This window comes from Petromyzon marinus, chromosome 56 (assembly GCF_048934315.1).
Source record: "Petromyzon marinus isolate PM22_M1 ecotype Great Lakes invasive population chromosome 56, UKy_Petmar_22M1.pri1.0, whole genome shotgun sequence".
Taxonomy (NCBI): Eukaryota; Metazoa; Chordata; class Hyperoartia; order Petromyzontiformes; family Petromyzontidae; genus Petromyzon; species Petromyzon marinus.
In genome coordinates, this window is record NC_133722.1 from 9,996,995 (window position 1) to 10,015,771 (window position 18,777).

The 18,777-nt window shown below is 50.1% G+C and overlaps 1 protein-coding gene across 3 annotated transcripts in view; it reads right to left on the bottom strand.

Moving 5' to 3' along the window:
• The window catches only part of NBR1 (NBR1 autophagy cargo receptor), a 28,999-nt gene extending 15,453 nt beyond the window's left edge, over positions 1-13,546 (bottom strand). The window contains exons 1-5 of one of the 3 annotated variants that reach the window (XM_076052558.1): positions 13,188-13,546; positions 8,026-8,088; positions 5,327-5,345; positions 3,259-3,281; positions 1,118-1,672 (exon numbers count right to left, since the gene is read on the bottom strand). In XM_076052558.1, the coding sequence (XP_075908673.1) occupies positions 1,118-1,672; positions 3,259-3,281; positions 5,327-5,345; positions 8,026-8,088; positions 13,188-13,283 (756 nt within the window). In that variant the 5' untranslated portion in view covers positions 13,284-13,546. The remainder of the gene's footprint in view (positions 1-1,117; positions 1,673-3,258; positions 3,282-5,326; positions 5,346-8,025; positions 8,089-13,187) is intronic. The other 2 variants (XM_076052556.1, XM_076052557.1) reach the window with 2 other exon arrangements.
• Positions 13,547-18,777: the final 5,231 nt, after the last annotated feature.

An 18,777-nucleotide genomic window follows, 5' to 3' on the forward strand; every position in this document is an offset into this window, starting at 1 on the left:
TTGTTTTCAAATCAGAAGCGACCTGGCCACAAATGACAGCTCAATGAAATTGACTTCTCACGTGGAATTATGTAGCAGCCGAATACTTTAAAATGCGTGAGGTTGATTCTTAAAGTGGGGGGGGAAAGCCAAAGGACCGTGACCACGGGGAGAGAGACACGCAAACTCCAAATGTAGAGCAGCAGGCACCAGGGTCGGGATTTAACCCACGACCTCCTGCATACCTGGCGAGGTAGTTAACATCTAACCACGGGGAGAGAAGAGACACGCAAACTCCAAATATGCAGCAGGCGCAAAGCCTGATCGGAGTCTACTTAGCGCGTGAACACCTTGACCCCGGATATTTATTTATGGCAGATAAAAAAAATGGTATTTGATAGCTCTCCAACGAAAGTTTAAGGCAATCGTATGTTAGCTCCGTTCGGCAGTCCACCCATAAGAGGGGTGTGCGGGACATAAACGAATCTCGTAACGACGATCAGGATACGAGCGAAGCTTCCGTATAAAGTTACAGTGCTTATCAGACATTCATTCACCCCGTTGATAATCGGGTGTGGGCTGACCTTCCCCCAAATGCTGGCACTCAAATCAGAGAGCAAAACGGAGCATTTGCAAACACGCAACCGCATCCGGCGCCAGGCACGGCCGCCCACCGGCTTGCGTACGGCCAAATCAAAACCTCCCAAGAACAAAAGCCGCGGCGCGTCTTGCGAATCCCTTCCAACAAAAATCCACGCGGCGCAACGGGCGACCTTCCCCCGCCCCCCCCCCCTTCCTCCAACCCATCGTTTTAAAAACGTCGATACGCGGCGCGGTGAGCGGCGCGGCCGTCTGCATGGCAGGGCCGGTGCCGACGCACGAAGGCGGAGTCTTGCTGAACCGAGGTCGAAGGTTACAAAAAGGGTCGTGCACAGAAGAACGGGGCCCTTCGCCCGCTCGCCTCGTGTGCCTCTGTACAACGGCGGCAAACGCTGCTCGGGTCTGGCGAGTGACCGCCAGAAAACAGGTCGAGCGGACGGCGAAGAGCAAGCCAAGTTAAATCACCGCTGCCCGCGACTTTAATTTGGCGTGACAAGACGTGCCGGGTTCCCTGAGCGGGGTACAAATCTTAACAAACCTGATTCTTCTGCTGCTGCTCCTGGACTTGCTGCACCACCGCATGCTGCTGCTGTTGAACCTGGTGCTGGAACTGCAGCACCTGCTGCTGCTGCTGCTCCTGAACGTGCTGCACCACCGCATGCTGCTGCTGTTGAACCTGGTGCTGGAACTGCAGCACCTGCTGCTGATGCTGCTGAATCTGCTGCTGGTGCTGCTGAATCTGCTGCTGGTGCTGCTGAAGGTGCTGCTGAAGCTGCTGCTCAAGCTGCTGCTCAAGGTGCTGCTCAAGGTGCTGCTCAAGGTGCTGCTGGTGATGCTTGTGGTGATGGTGGTGGTGATGAGGTTGGTGGTGGTGGTGCTTTTCGTGGTGGTGGTGGTGGTGGTGGCGGTGGCGGTGTTCATCATAATGTTGCTGCTGCTGCTGCTGCGATATAAAGACGGTTGCAGGCTCCTGCACACTTGTAGTTACTGTGCTGCTGCTGCTGCTGACGTTGCTGCCAGAGTCGTCCGTCCCGGAACTTGATTCCTCGTTGTGGATGGTAATGTGCAGCACATAGCCATGAGCACATGCCACCTGTATACATACAAAGAAAGATCACCCATATAGACTGAACAGACTGTAGGAGAAAGTGCTGTTGGTGAGCACCCTAAGAAGGCCGGCACGGCACATGAGGGGGTGGGTGGCCAGTACCACGACCGGCCGCCTTTGTATAAACAAACACGAACGTGCATATGCAAGCACACAGGCACGTGCAGATACAACAACCACCATTTGCCACTATGTGCTGGTGAAGTCACCACAGCGCTTGTGCCACGCCAGGCACACTTTAAGCCCGCGTGAAGTGCCGAATGCTCGCTGGCAGGTCCCGGGATAGACCCAGGTGCCATGGGCTGACTAGGATGGCTGGCAGATGCACCACCTGTGCCAACTTGCTATGTTTAAGTCATCTGGCACTCTCCTCGTTATTGTGAGCATCACTCCTCTGCCCTCCGATTTTGTTGGAGGGCAATTGCCTCCAACTGCCCAGTAGCATCTTTTACAAGCCTCCTCCATAGAGGCCGATCCACATCCTCCTGTACCGCATCAGTCCACCCCTTCTCTAGCCCGTACCCGTTTAGCCCCATATATACAACCAAACAGAAGCAGTCTGGGCAAGCAGTGGCTGGGCATGCGGGCTACATGACCCAGCCAACGCAGCGTCGCCTGCCGGAGGAGCTCACCGATTGCACCGTGGCCAGATCTTTAACAGATTTGTGAGCTCCACGCAATCCAGAGGCTGCAGGTTAAACCCATCGGGTGAATTCAGGACAATTTGGCCTGTAGGCCAGCTCTTGGCTCCCATCCAAACAATTATCCCCGTTGGTATTTATTATAACCACAACACGGTCTTTGCGTTGTTTTGACTCCCCTGACTACGGTGAACAATAACGCAGCATTGCCGCTGCCAGCAATGTTACGCAAGGGCTAAACACGGCACGATATTGTTAAGTTGGGGACGACAGCGCTCCTCCCTCCACCACCCTCGGGGAGGGGGGGGGGGGTTAACTTCCATCGGCTCGCAGTCACGCCCAGCCAGGTATGCGCGCGTGCATGTGTGTGTCCGTGTGTACATGTGTACGTGCGCGTGCGAGGGTGGGTGGGATGGCAGGGGGAGCAGTGGCACAGTAGTTAGGGTACTGTGCTACAAACCCGCCAACCCGAGTTCGGTTACCGGCTCAGGGCCGGCATCATTCGTGAGTTCAGATCCAGGCCAGGGCCTTCCATAGGTCGACTGAGCCTTCTTTGCGTACCTGGTGCGGTGTGTAAACATCGGCCCCAGGGAGACTAAAGGTAGCTTTATGGGAGACCTCATTTTTTATCTGCGTGTGCATGTCTGGTGTTGTACACTGTGTTAGCGCGCGAGCGTGCGAGCGTGTGCGGGCATTCTGTGAGCGTGAGCAGAATCAGAATATTTATTTACACCGGAGGAATCCAATGAGCCGTAAAGCTCTTTTTCACAAACGTCCAATTGGGGCGGGTAAGAACACATTGCGCGCACGAGCATGTATACACGAGTGTGCGCAAGTGCAGATGTGCGTGGGTAAGCGGGCGTGTGCGTGTAACAGGTATGTGCGTGTGAGCGAGCGTGTCAGGTGATGTCTGAGTCACGCGCATATCACCTTTAGCGCTTCGCCGTATTCCTCTGCGAAAACACAACACCGAGTCAAGGCACTTCATGACGCAACCCTTGCATCATGCTCACGCGCTCACACTCACCGTGCTCACACTCACACGCTCATGCTCACGCTCACACTCACCGCGCTCACACACACTCACCGCGCTCACACTCACCGCGCTCACACTCACCGTGCTCACACTCACACGCTCACCGCGCTCACACACACACACTCACCGCGCTCACACTCACCGTGCTCACACTCACACGCTCACCGCGCTCACACACACACAATCACCGCGCTCACACTCACCGCGCTCACACTCACCGCTCTCACACACACACACTCACCACACTCACACTCAACGCGACGGTGGCCGCGCCCGGCACGGCGGCGACACAGCCGCGCGGTCGGGCAGTGTCCCTGTTGTCGCTCGCGCCGCGGTCGATTTTATCTTTCAATTTTGTTTTGCCTGGGAAAGCGTCGCCGAGTCTCAAAGACGCTTCTACAGCAGGGTCCTGCCTGCTTCTCTTGGTAACGGGGTGGGTGGGGGTGAGCGGTGTTGCTGCCGCCGCCACTACTGTACGACGATTCCAACCGAGCCACTTTTTGCAGGAAATTGTTTCGGCACTGGGAGGTTGTGGCCGACAGCGGTGCACAATCAGTGTGTGTGTGTGTGTTTTGCTTTGCCCCCATTTGGAGCGAATAAAGGTCAAAGTCTTAATGTCGTCATCAAGCCCCGACCAAGCCTCACGGCAACCAGATTTTGTACAAGGTTATTTTTAAACACAGGCCGGGGTGGGCGTCTTCTGTGCAACGTCCTTCGCGCCGTACGTAGCCAACCGTGCTCATCGGAGGTGTGGGGGGGGGGGTGGATAGAAATGAGTTTTTTTCCAATCGAGATTTACAGGTGTATAGCTCTCAAAGTGGCTTTCTAATAAAATAAATCCGGAGACGGCCGGCATCGGAGCAGGAAAAACATTGAGACGCTCGCCCTCGCCCTGGACTGTGCGTGCGTGCGTCCAGCGCAGTGGTTGGGCGCACCGCGCTACAAATCAAACGACGCAAATCCGATTCCCCCGCACAAGAGGTAACGTTGGTCCTGTGTGCCTCCCCCCTAGGTCAACTCGGCCTTAAATGTCCACGCGCCGTCTTACTGAGGGACTAACTACCGCCGTTGTCGTGCTAACTCGTTGTGGTCTGGGACTCTTGTTGTTATTTTTGCTGCCCCGACAACGCTCTATGAATTAGATTTAAATGAGGGAGCAATTGATAATTACATCATTGGACCTCCTTTGCCAGTACCAAAATATAATAATCGGGTTTTCCCCATTTTTTCTGGCAACAAAACTGAAACCTTTTTTTGTTACAAGGATTCATGTCTGCATTAACCACAATACTTGCAGTCAAAATGCAACTAAAAAGCATGCTCTGATAATATATGCATTGTCCTTGAAACTGATTGGTCCACACCAGAGACAGCTTTCTTTAGAGCCTAGTCTCAATTGGTGCTAGACCAGATGACGTCAAAAGGCTAGACCAGAGTGTGTTTTTTGTTTGCATTTTGACTGCAAGTATTGTGGGTAATGCAGACATGAATCCTTGTAAAATAGGTTTCAGTTTTGTTGTCAGAAAAAAGGGGAGAAACCCTATTATTATTATTGATAATTATTTTTGTATTTAGTGACCTGCTTACTCCTTTTCTCTAATTTGCACTGCCGTTGTTAAGTTTGTGTATCGCTCGCTGTTGTAAACCCCCCCCCTCCCCCGTGCCCACGCTAGAGAGACCTCTGCGAAAAACAAAGAGCTTCGCAGCTCATCAGATTGCACCGCCTGCTGTCCACATAAAGACTCAGATTGTGATTAAACACCCGTGTGCCACGTGTACACGTCGGCACTGGGGGGGGGGGGGAGACAAAGCAGGCCGGGCGCGGTAGTGGCCACGTGTGCCGTGCCGGCCCCTGACAGGTGCTCGCCAAAGACACTTTCCCTCCGGAAGCCCGAGGCTACACGGGGGATCTTTGTCTTTATTTGTGTTGTGCAGGGTGTATGCTTTGTTGCTCCGCCCTACCTTCAGTGTCGATGGACACCTGTGGAGAGAGAAAATGAGACGCAGCATCACCTGACACGGCATGGGACTTTGGAATATTCTTGGTTCAACCCCACTGCTCCCCCAACCTGCGTGTGTGTGCGTGCGTCTTTATCCGTGTGTGTCTCTATCCGTGTGTGTGCATCTTTACACGTGTGTGTGCGTCTTTACCCGTGTGTGTGTGTCTCTATCCGTGTGTGTGCGTCTTTACACGTGCGTGTGCGTCTTTACCCGTGTGAGTGTGTGCGTCTTTACCCGTGTGAGTGTGTGCGTCTTTACCCGTGTGTGTGCGTCTCTATCCGTGTTTGTGTGTGTGTGCGTCTTTACCCGTGTGTGCGTCTTTATCCGTGTGTGCGTGCGTCTTTATCCGTGTGTGTGTGTGCGTTTTTATCCGTGTGTGTGTGTGCGTCTTTACCCGTGTGTGCGTCTTTATCCGTGTGTGCGTGCGTCTTTATCCGTGTGTGTGTGTGCGTTTTTATCCGTGTGTGTGTGTCTTTATCCGTGTGTGTGCGTCTTTATCCGTGTGTGTGTTTGTGTGTCTTTATCCGTGTGTGTGTGCGTCTTTATCCGTGTGTGTGTTTGTGCGTCTTTATCCTTGTGTGTGTTTGTGTGTCTTTATCCGTGTGTGTGTTTGTGTGTCTTTATCCGTGTGTGTGTGCGTCTTTATCCGTGTGTGTGTTTGTGCGTCTTTATCCTTGTGTGTGTTTGTGTGTCTTTATCCGTGTGTGTGTTTGTGTGTCTTTATCCGTGTGTGTGTGCGTCTTTATCCGTGTGTGTGTTTGTGCGTCTTTATCCGTTTGTGTGTTTGTGTGTGTTTGTGTGTCTTTATCCGTGTGTGTGTTTGTGTGTCTTTATCCGTGTGTGTGTTTGTGTGTCTTTATCTGTGTGTGTGTTTGTGTATTTATCCATGTGTGTGTTTGTGTGTCTTTATCCGTGTGTGTGTCTTTATCCGTGTGTGTGTGTGTTTGTGTGTCTTTATCCGTGTGTGTGTGTTTGTGTGTGTGTCTTTATCCGTGTGTGTGTGTTTGTGTGTCTTTATCCGGTGGCGCCACGGTAGCGAGATGTTAACAACCTCGCCTGGTATACAGGTCGTCGGTTCAATCCCATCCCCGACGATGCCTGTATATTTGGAGTTTGCATGTTCTCCCCACGATTTTCCTTCGGGTCTTCCGGTTTTTCCCTCCACATTTAGAATCAACGTCACGCGTTTACAGTACTTGGCTGCTATAAATTTCCACACGATGATGATGAGCCACTTTGTTGAGCTATAATTGATGGTCAGGTTCCTTCTGAAAGAGCTACACAGCTCAGTGGGCCTTATGTGGTTAAATAAAGTTTAATATTTTACTTTATCACCGTGTGTGTCTTTATCACTGTGTATGTGTGCATTTCTATCCCCGTGTGTCTTTATCACCGTGTGTGCGTGTCTATCCCCGTGTGTGTCTTTATCACTGTGTGTGTGTTCGCGTCTCTATCCCTGTGCACGCACGACCGCCCACGTCTGGGTTTTGCACTCTGTGATTTACGAGGCTGAAATCATCGGACCCTTAAATATTTATTTGCTGCAAGAGAGGGTTTTGGGCCCTTAACGTCGAGTAACGCCATACAAAAAAATACTGACGTGTCCATCTATAAATGCGTGGAGTCACCTTCAGAGGCCCGCTGTTTGCCTATTTTAGTCTCCAAACCCCACCGCAGGCCGTCCTCCGAGTCTAGAACAGAGGGCGCCTGGCAATCGGGTAGTGCTGCAAACTCTTAAAAAGAGGAAAGTTTACCAAACGAGTCTCAATCGGCTCGCAGGCGTCGCTCCAGAGTCCTCCTTGCAAGCGTTGTCAACATAACCGCTGGGTGATTTGCCATGTCTATTAAAAGACGGCGAAGCGGCACGGGGACTGGGCACGCGTCCCCGCCGAATGCGGCTCAGCCGCAGGGCGAACTCGCTGTTTGAGCGGAGCGTTGCGTAGCTTACTTGTTTGGTTTGGCTGCGGGGGCCGCTGTCTTCCGCTAAAACCGGCGAGCGAGCCGAGTGAATGAGTAACGCTCGTACACGTGGACATTTTAATCTCTCTGTCTGCGTCGGATGGTCTCAAAGACACACATTTGGCTCGATCAGTACGTGGCCTAACCCGGCGGGTTCCCAACGTTTTCGAGTGAGCGGGCCCCTTTACAACCTCCAAACATCTTGCGGGCCGCCACCACCACACGCTAGCAGGAGCAGTTGTTTGAAATTTGGCTGCGAGTTAACGGCTCGGTGGGTTTTACCTGGTAAGATTAAAAAAAAAACAATCGTTTAGTTTTATTTGCGTATTAAAAAAAAAAGTGATTTGGTTACCTTTCTTAGACTTTGCACTCCTATCGTGTTTTCGCATTGTTTGTTGTTGTAACGTTCTGACTCCCGTACCGCTACGGGTCGTCGGTGAAAAAAAGAGCTTTGTAGCTCATAGGATTTCCCCACCTCTGTGGGGACCTCGCGGACCCCTGGCAGTCCGCGAGGGGACCACAAGGTTGGGAATCCGCTTGTCCTAACCCGTCGGGAAACAACTAGATTACGAATCGTCAAATATACCGGCCGCTAAAAAAGCCGGACCGGACACGTTTCCGTTGAAACCAACCCAAGGTTGGCAACACCGGCGGTGCAGGGCGGCGTAGGCCTGGCAGCCTGGGGGTCCCCGTGCACGTACCTCCTCGTTGTCCTCGTCCAGGTAAGTGTAGTGCGCGCTCGCCAGTCCGAAAGACGCGAGGATCTGCAGAAACAAAAAAACCAGCTGCGGCGACAGACCGAGGGGACACCTCCCCCTAACCACATCCAAATTTGCCATAAGCTTAAAGTTGTAACCACTTAGTCACGGTGGGTAGGGGATGTTAACTACCTGGGGCCTGGTATGCACGAGGTCGTTGCTTCGATCCCGACCCCAACGCCTGCTGCTGTATATTTGGAGTTTGCGTGTCTCTCTCTCTCTCATCATCACCACGGTGGCTAGGAGATGTAGACTACCTCGCCTGGTACACAGGATGTCGTGGGTTCCATCCCGACCCTGACGCCTGCTGCTGTATATTTGGAGTTTGCGTGTCTCTCTCTCTCCCCGTGGTCACGTGGATTTTTTTTCCTCCGAGTATTCCGGTTTTTCCCCTTCGCATTCAGAATTGACATTACGCTTTTAAGAGTCTTTAGCTTATTTGACTGCGATACATTTCCACGTGATAAGCTACTTTGTTGAGCTATGATTTCTGATCAGGTTGCATCTGACAACGAACCTAATAGCTCAGCGGGATTTACCCGGTAAGTTTTTGCGTGATTTATTTACCTTTCACGTACTGTGCACTCCATTCGTGTTTTTGTATTGTTTGTTGTTGTAACTTTGTGACCCCATGCCCTCGACTGGACATCTGTGAAAAAGAGCTTCACAGCTCAACGAATTGCTCCTGCAGTCTAAATATACACGTTCTGATTCTGTTAAAATAAATATTCTGGACTAACATCGGTGGCGAGTGATATCTGAACCGGTCCTGTGTTCACCCCTCCCTCTCCCTCCAACCGGCACTGACCAGCGTGGTGAAGCATGGTAAAACAACCCCCACCTCCTCAATGACTAACACTGCATCGGGAAGGGCCTTCTTCCATCTAGCAGTTGAGTGAGAAAGAGTTAAGAGTTATAATAGGTACTAGAGTATTTATTTTATTTTACCAGGCAAGGCCCACTGAGCTATAGCTCTATTTTTCAGAGGCGACCTCGCCACAAATGATAGCTGAACGAAGTGGCTTATCATCACGTGGAAATTTATAGCGGCAGCAAAATATTCTACAACGCGTGATGTTGATTCTAAATGTAGAGGGGGGAAAAACCAGAAGACCTGGAGATAATTCCAGACAAGAGAGAGACGCAAACTCCAAATATACAGCAAGTGTCAGGGTCGGGATCGAACCAACGACCTCCTGTATACCAGGCGAGGTAGTTAACATCTCCTAGCCACCGTGGGCACCCCATATACAAGACTTTGTGGAACCAACCACGTGGCAGCCTCGGTGAACAGCACGTTTGCATTTCTGGAAAGGGTAACTAAACGCAGCCCTAGGGGCAAAATGCAGGAATTCAGAACACCAAACGTCAACACACAGCACAGACGCACTTACAGTGACGCATTTATACCGAAGTGGCGTGCCAGCTCGTAGAGCCACACGAGACCCCCGCGCCCAAGTGAACCGCAGTCAACCAAGGGGAAGCCCACACCAGAGGCCACACAAGCCATTTATAAAGACATTTCACGCTTGTGATAACCATGAAAAATAAAGTTGAAATATTTTCGTGGCGAGCGTCTGCGTTGTAACCAGTGGCGGCCCGTGGCATTCCAACGAGGTGGGGCTGTTGCGAGAGACCTCTGAAAATATGGTGTTCTACATCATGAGGCCTCCTTTGTCAATACCAAAATATAATAATAGGATTTTTCCCCTTTTTTTGGCGACAAACTGAAATCTTTTGCAAGGAACCATGTTTACATTAACCACAATACTTGCAGTCAGAATGCAAGTATTGTGGTTAAGACTCTGATAATTTATGCATTGTCCTTGAAACTGATTGGTCCACACCATAGACAGCTTTCCTCAAAAGAAATTGGCCTCAAAAGAAAGCAGCCCTTTCTAATACGAACTCAAAATGTTATCTTCATTAGGCAATTCACGTTTAAAGAATTCATTATATTTATATACAAACTTAACACGACAAATACTATTTATAGAAAAGTATTTTTGAATGAAAAAAATAATTTATCATCTCTAGCTGTTTCGGTGGGACTGCTCATCCAACGCCCCTAGTGGACGAACCGCGCCTATTGCTTGTAAACCTCAGCCCCTGCTCGAGAACTTTCTGTTGACACGGCAACAAAGACAAAGATCCCCCGTGTAGCCTTTACAGACTGTTGGCGCAAGTGCTGTTAGCGAGCACCTATTAAGGCCGGCACGGCGCACGAAGGGGTGGGTGGTCAGCACCACGCCTGACCGCCTTTGTCTTCCCCGGTGGCAATGTTTGCACACCGCACTAGGTACTCACTTGAGGCTGAGTGGACCTAGGGGAGGCCCAGGACCGGTTCAGATAATCGTCACTGGTGTTGGCCGTGAACGGAAACCGAACCCGGGTCGCCGGGTACAAAGCCAAAGATCCCCCGTGTAGCCTTAACAAACTGTTTGGGGCAAGTGCTGTTCGCGTGTAGCACCTTTGAAGGCCGGCAACGGCTCACGAGGGGGTGGGCACTTGCTAAGGCAATGCAAATATCAAAGTATTAACAGCTCGGCTTGTGTCAGCTATATCATCTTAACACCTCTTATTGGCAAGAAAGGGTAAAGCCTATTCTTTTTCATCGCCTTAATATTGCCAAAAACGTCCCATAGCAACGCTAAACCTTCCCTGACCTGGCTATCACAAACGGTAGCTCATCACCATCATTATCGTGTGGAAATGTATCGGGGCCACATATACTAAACACGTGGGGAAAAAAACCGGCGGACCCGGAGAAAAATCCACGCGACCACGGGGAGAGAGAGACACCGCAAACTCCAAATATACAGCAGCAGGCGTCAGGGTCGGGATCGAACCTACGACCTCCTGTATACCAGGCGAGGTAGTTAACATCTCCTAGCCACCGTGATGAGAGACATGAAGACTCCAACTATACAGCAGCAGGGGTCGGGATCGAACCCACGACCTCCTGCACACCAGGCGAGGTAGTTAACATCTCCTAGCCACCGTGATGATGATGATGAGAGACACGCAAACTCCAAATATACAGTAGGCGTCAGGGTCGGGATCGAACCCACGACCTCCTGTATACCAGGCGAGGTAGTTAACATCTCCTAGCCACCATGATGATGATGAGAGAGACACGCAAACTCCAAATATACAGCAGGCGTCAGGGTTGGGATCGAACCCACGACCTCCTGCACACCAGGCGAGGTGGTTAACATTTCCTAGCCACCGTGATGATGAGAGACACGCAGACTCCACCTATACAGCAGCAGGGGTCGGGATCGAACCCACGACCTCCTGCACACCAGGCGACGTGGTTAACATCTCCTAGCCACCGTGATGATGATGAGAGAGAGACACGCAGACTCCAAATATACAGCAGGCGTCAGGGTCGAGATCGAACCCACGACCTCCTGCACACCAGGCGAGGTAGTTAACATCTCCTAGCCACCGTGATGATGAGAGAGACACGCAGACTCCAAATATACAGCAGCAGGGGTCGGGATTGAACCCACGACCTCCTGCACACCAGGCGAGGTGGTTAACATCTCCTAGCCACCGACGACAACAAGTCGACGTCATCACGCGCAGTTCCCGAGAGAATTCAACCCCGGCGGCGGTGGTGGCGGCGACTGCGTCACAGCTCCCCCCCCCCGCTCCACCCTCCTCCATGGCCGACACAACCACCACCAAGTGGGGCGCCGCGCTGCGGAGAGGGCGCACGCGGCGCTCGTGCCAGGCTAGGTGCTCTCGTGCCAGGCTAGGTGCTCGTGCCAGGCTAGGTGCTCTCGTGCCAGGCTAGGTGCTCTCGTGCCAGGCTAGGTGCTCTCGTGCCAGGCTAGGTGCTCGTGCCAGGCTATGTGCTCGTGCCAGGCTAGGTGCTCTCGTGCCAAGCTAGGTGCTCGTGCCAGGCTAGGTGCTCGTGCCAGGCTAGGCGCCCGTTACAGGCTCGGTGCTCTCGTGCCAGGCTAGGTGCACCTCGCGAGCTGTGAACTCACCCCCAGGCGCAATGGGGGTGACTGACCACCCCCCCCCCCCCAGATGACCGTCAACAGTGAAGCCCCAAAACACACTAAAGGTCCGTCTCGCCACCTCCATCAACAACCCGTGCCCCCCACCCGTGCCCCCCACCCGTGCCCCCCACACTCGGTGCAAGGCGGGCGGGTGTAGCGAGCGGCGTCGCAGTTAAGCGGCAAATACCCCACCACGGCTGCCTTTGTCTTCCCAGTGTCGACGTTTCGGCTCGCACGCCCGATCCGGGTGCCCGTTTAAGGGCGATTCGGCCATCGCAGGAGGGAGAGAGAGAGAGGGGATGGACCCTGAAACAAACCGCGAACAAGGATCCCACTACTGCTGTGCGTGTTGTTTGACCATACTTCACCACGCGGGTCCTCTGCGGGTTGTTACAGGCGGGTAGGGGAGGGGAGGTTAGGCCCAGGCCTGGCTCTGACATCTGCGACGTCTGCGGGAATCGAACCCGGGGGCTCGCCACCGTCATTGTCGTTGTCATTGTTGTCATTGTTGTTGTCATTGTTGTCATTGTTGTTGTCATTGTTGTCGTTGTTGTTGTCGTCACGCTTTGACCATACTTCACCGCGCGGCTCGGCGTGCGCGAAGGGGGGGGGGGCGAACAAAGTGGGGGGCTCGGGATCGTCTCTCACCGGACGTCGTGAAGCCGCGGCCAGGGATCGCGTGGTCAGAAACTCGCCCCGTCAGCATCTCTCTCCTCCACATCATCATCACTCATCATCATCTCTCACCTCCTCACCATCACTCCTCATCATCTCTCACTTCCTCACCATCACTCCTCATCATCTCTCACCTCACCATCACTCATCATCTCTCACCTCCTCACCACCATCATCATCAGCCCTGGTCTCTCCCCTCCTCCTCACCATCACTCCTCATCATCTCTTCCCTCCTCCTCACCATCACTCCTCATCTCTCCCCTCCTCCTCACCACCATCACCATCAGCCCTGGTCTCTCCCCTCCTCCTCACCATCACTCCTCATCTCTCCCCTCCTCCTCACCACCATCACCATCAGCCCTGGTCTCTCCCCTCCTCCTCACCACCCCCCACCCCCATCGTCGTCTCCTCACTCACCATGGCGCGCACGTCTCTCCACGGGCAACCCAGGCCCACGGTCAGGGCCGTCCCGCGAGCCCCGACGTGCACGTCCAAGCGCACGGTCCCCTCCATCGCTGCTCCTTCCTCACGTTGTCTCTCCTCTTCTCCTCCACCTCGTCGTCGTCTCCTCGTCGTCTCCTCGTCGTCGTCGTCGTCCTCTGGAGCCTTCGCTCGCTGCTTCCTCCTCCCCAGAGTCCGAGGATAAACAGTGCCTACGTCACGCGATGGCAAATACGTCGTGACGTCACCTCGAAGTAAACACGCCTCGACGTCACGGCGGCGAAGAAGTAAACACGCCGAAGACGTATTCTTGGTTCTTTCGGTAAAGTCACGTAGAAGGGAACAATAAAATAATACAAATATAAAGTCACGTAGAAGGGAAACAATAAAATAATACAAATATAAAACAACAATTATTTTATTGTTTCCCTTCTACGTGACTTTACCGAAAGAACCAAGAATATTAATCCCTGCAGTCACGAAAGCTTTAAATAAAAATTTAAACGCCGAAGACGTCACGGAAAAAAAAGGACTGAACGCGCAGTGACGTCACGGCGTGTTCGCTCTTTGCCGTGACGTCACTGCGCGTTCAGTCTTTTTTTTCCGTGACGTCTCCGGCATGTTTACTTCTTCGCCGTGACGTCACGGCGAGGTTGCCTTGCAGCCCGATTGCTGATCCCGTGAGGTCTCCGTTCTCGTCCCACTAACGGAAGGTGTACTAATGACGTCATCATGGGGAGAGGGTGGGTTTGTAAAATATTCCATGACGTCATCGTTTAACGCGTTCATTAACTGGACACAATTTGTAACAGTATTTACAACAATAATGCAATCATGGGAAAGATCGGGGTCAAACGTCAATTTCAGTGACATAGTTATGACGTCACAGCTATGAGTACAGTTTCGTATATACAATAATGACGTCACCAGGACCAGGGCGTAAAGCCAAACATATTACAAGACGTCTTTGTTTTACATATACACCGGTGACCTCACATAATTACATTAGCAATTTGATTTAAATAATGACGTCATCAGGGTATGGCATAACATCGGCTTACGTAACGTCGCCATTTTATATGAAGGCTCGTGACGTTTAATCAAAACCACAATATATATTTTTTATATATATAATTCACAACTTTTTCTGTGATGAACGCTGCACTTTGCGTCGTCTTCATGCAGGGGGCGCTGCAAACCTGCACGTGCCCCCTGCATATGAACGACGGAGGCTCAGGGAGAGACGTTCGATTACGTTGGTATCGATCTGCATCTCGATGTCGCCTGATCTCGATCCCGCAATCCCAACCATAGTTCATAGTTAGTTCATAGTTTCATTTATTTTGGTATAGCCCTGTGAGCCATTCGGCTCTTGAATCGGGTGCAACCGCAACAAACAAAAACACGAACACGAAAACATCTTAAAGTGACTACGTGTGTGACTGTGCAAACAGAAAAATCCAGGAAAAAAAGCATCAAAATATTCCTGAAATAGCACCGCACACCAACGCTGTGTGTAAAAATCCCAGTGGGATGCAAGTCAAACAACAACAACAACAACCACAAGACAACTTAGATTAAGGCCATCAGTCTAACAAGTCCGCATCGAAACGAACCCCATCACCCCAGCAAGGCCATCTACTTAACGACGAGAGAAAATTCACACGAAATGTCCTTTTCGATGAAGTCTTCCAGATGTAAAATGATATAAAATTTTCACGAAGAAATACAATTATCTAAGTCAAAACATAATACAATTCAAAGATGCTTCATTTTAAAGCTTCAAAACGGAGCATCGGGTGCTTGCGTGAATGCGTAGTTTGTGTGCAATTTTTTTCGTGACTTTCCTGGCCGAAGTCGTCCCCGAATCAACACCTAGTTTATAATATTTATAACAATGACGGAGTGTACGGTTTCCGTTCTTTACACACACACATGACGTCATTATTACAAGACAAAATGAAAAACTTCCCTTGAACGTCTTTGCATGACGTATTTATGGCTCCGACAGTGTGAGTTCCGTGATGTCATCGTTGTATATACTTGTGACGTCACCCATCCGTGGGGAGTGATTATGGGAGGTCACTGGGTGCGTCCATGTGCTGTGAAGAAAGATCGTGGGCCGAAACGTCGCCGAATCCGCATTTCATTTTAAAAGCCGCACATTTTTTTTTGGAATTGAAATAAACTTCCCCGAAGCAGTCTCCCTCCTGAACCTCATTCCCTCCCTCTGTCAAATCCACGCCTCCTCTTCTCAACAGCCCATTCTCTCCCCGTCCCTCCCCCACACCCCTCCCGTGACCCCTCAGCACCCCCCTCCTACAGCCGCTGCCACTCGTTCCTCGAAATCTTCTCGCACGCGCGTGTCGACTGCCACCTCGCTCCGTTTCGTGTCATCACCGGCTCGACCGCAAAAGGGGCAGTCCATAAATGACGTCACGCACCTGGGGGGGGGGGGGGGTCAGACATTTGTGACGATGTGTGACGATAAGGGGGGGGGGGGGTGTTTGAGAAATGTGACGTCACATCAAAATGCGCAACTTTAAATATAGACAATACGTTCTACTTATATATTCTTGGTTCTTTCGGTAAAGCCACGTAGAAGGGAAACAATAAATAATACAAATATATAACAATAAAATTCTCACGACGTTTCGACTGCAACATCAGGTGTGAAAACCACAGCAAGAAAATTTGAAAAAAGTGGCGGTTTTTTTAACGTTAGCACCACGGATAGCGATTTGACAGTTTGTTCAGATGGACGAGTCCATCTATGTTCGGAAAAGAGGAGGGGGGAGACGAAAATAATGGATGCGGTCTGAAAGCCACCGTAAGCGTGAACAATCAATTAAGACCCGAAATAGTTGATCAAATCTTTCCAATGATTGCTAAGCCAGAATCCATCTTCTCGGTTGAAATTGTCTCTGTGTATGTATATGTGGATAGCCTCATGAACGTATCTCTCATGGTAGCCAGATGGCTTGCAAATAACCTCTGTCTTGGAGAAGTCAATGTCATGTGAGCCTACTGAATTATAACAATGATCTGCCACGGCCGAGGTGTTGGTCCTGCCGTGTTTTAGGTCTGCTTTGTGTTCACGAATGCGGTCCGAGACATGTCGTTTGGTTTCTCCAATGTAACTACTACCACAGAGGCAACTTAGTTTGTAGACGTTAGGGTACTTTTTAATAAATGTTTTCTCCTACAACATCAGATTGCAGCGCCACATTAAATACGCACTACAATGACAATAGTTTAAAGCGATTTGAAGCATGTTTTATATATTTTTTTTGGGGGGGGCAGAGCTTTGTGACGTCATATTTGAGGGGGGGGTTTACTTTTTGTGACGCCGTGTGACGAAGGTGGGGGGGGGGGGTAAAAAATCCTCCAAAATCGCGTGACGTCATTTATGGACGGCCCCAAAGCGTCTTGAAGCTAAGGCGGCTCTGGCGCATTGAGATGCGATCGGATGATTTGCGCACGATGAGAGCGCCAGCAGCAGTCTGCTCAGGAGCCATCCTCTCGTCATCATCATCATCGTCGTCGTCTTCGTCACGATGCATGGGGCAGCAGATAGCCCGTAGGTGTGCACTGCACGATTCGCCATTCGTCTCCGCTCGTGCTCTCCGTCTTTGTAGTGCCACTGTGTGGCGGATCAAGCGGTGGGCCCATCTCCCTGGCACCAGGGCGGTCCTAGTCGCACAAGCAGCTACACATGTAGTAGTAGTACATGTAGTAGCTACATGTGTAGTAGTAGCTACACATGTAGTAGTAGTAGCTACATGTGTAGTAGTAGCTACACATGTAGTAGTAGTAGCTACATGTGTAGTAGTAGCTACACATGTAGTAGTAGTAGCTACATGTGTAGTAGTAGCTACACATGTAGTAGTAGTAGCTACATGTGTAGTAGTAGCTACACATGTAGTAGTAGTAGCTACATGTGTAGTAGTAGCTACACATGTAGTAGTAGTAGCTACATGTGTAGTAGTAGCTACACATGTAGTAGTAGTAGCTACATGTGTAGTAGTAGCTACACATGTAGTAGTAGTAGCTACATGTGTAGTAGTAGCTACACATGTAGTAGTAGTAGCTACATGTGTAGTAGTAGCTATACATGTAGTAGTAGTAGCTACATGTGTAGTAGTAGCTACACATGTAGTAGTAGTAGCTACATGTGTAGTAGTAGCTACACATGTAGTAGTAGTAGCTACATGTGTAGTAGTAGCTACACATGTAGTAGTAGTAGCTACATGTGTAGTAGTAGCTACACATGTAGTAGTAGTAGCTACACATGTGTAGTAGTAGCTACATATGTAGTAGTAGTAGCTACACATGTAGTAGTAGTAGCTACACATGTAGTAGTAGCTACATGTGTAGTAGTAGTAGCTACACATGTAGTAGTAGCTACACATGTAGTAGTAGTAGCTACACATGTAGTAGTAGTAGCTACATGTGTAGTAGTAGTAGCTACACATGTAGTAGTTGTAGCTACACATGTAGTAGTAGCTACAGGTGTAGTAGTAGTAGCTACACATGTAGTAGTAGCTACATGTGTAGTAGTACTAGCTACACATGTAGTAGTTGTAGGTACACATGTAGTAGTAGCTACACGTAGTAGTAGCTACACATGTAGTAGTAGTAGCTACATATGTAGTAGTAGTAGCTACTACATGTAGTAGTAGCTACACATGTAGTAGTAGTAGCTACACATGTAGCAGTAGTAGCTACTACATGTAGTAGTAGCTACACATGTAGTAGTAGTAGCTACACATGTAGTAGTAGCTACACATGTAGTAGTAGTAACTACATGTGTAGTAGCTATTACATGTAGTAGTAGTAGCTACATGTGTAGTAGTACATATGTACGACAACAACAACGACGCACTTTTAACTTTCCTCTTGTTATCCATCCTACGTGTGTACAAATAGTGCCACTTTCCTGCTCATCACTGCCTGCACCACCACCACCATCATCATTAGGTCGTCGTCTTCTTCCACGTACAACCTTTGCCTGACAGCTGCGTCGGATCACTCGTTGGCTCCAGTCTCGATGGGGAGTCCTTCTGCAGCGATACATTTCAAATGCCAGTGGAGCTACTACAGACTAGGGCTGAACGATTTGGGGAAAATATCTAATTGAGATTTTTCGGACAGATATTGCGATTTGATTTGCGATCAACATTTTAAAAGTCAGGCTTCAGTTCAATACTCGCTGTGTAATCGATTTAAAACACGTGATGGAGCATTACCACGTGATACCATCAGAATATGAACTGCTCTATATATTCTAATGCAAGGATGAGAACTTAAAAGAAATGCATTTCTTCCAACATGTATTTATTAAAATGTTTTAAATGAAATAGAACAATCAAACATAGAAACATTGTTAAGTTAAATAAAGAAAGTTATAATAATAATAAAAAATAAAACAATTCCAATAAGAAAGCAATAGGACTTTTCAAATCGCAAAAAAATCGCAGCCTTTCCGATTTGCTAACCGCATTGTTTCAAATTGCGATTGCGATTTTAAAAATCGTTCAGCCTTCTCCAGATACCTCCAATGCGG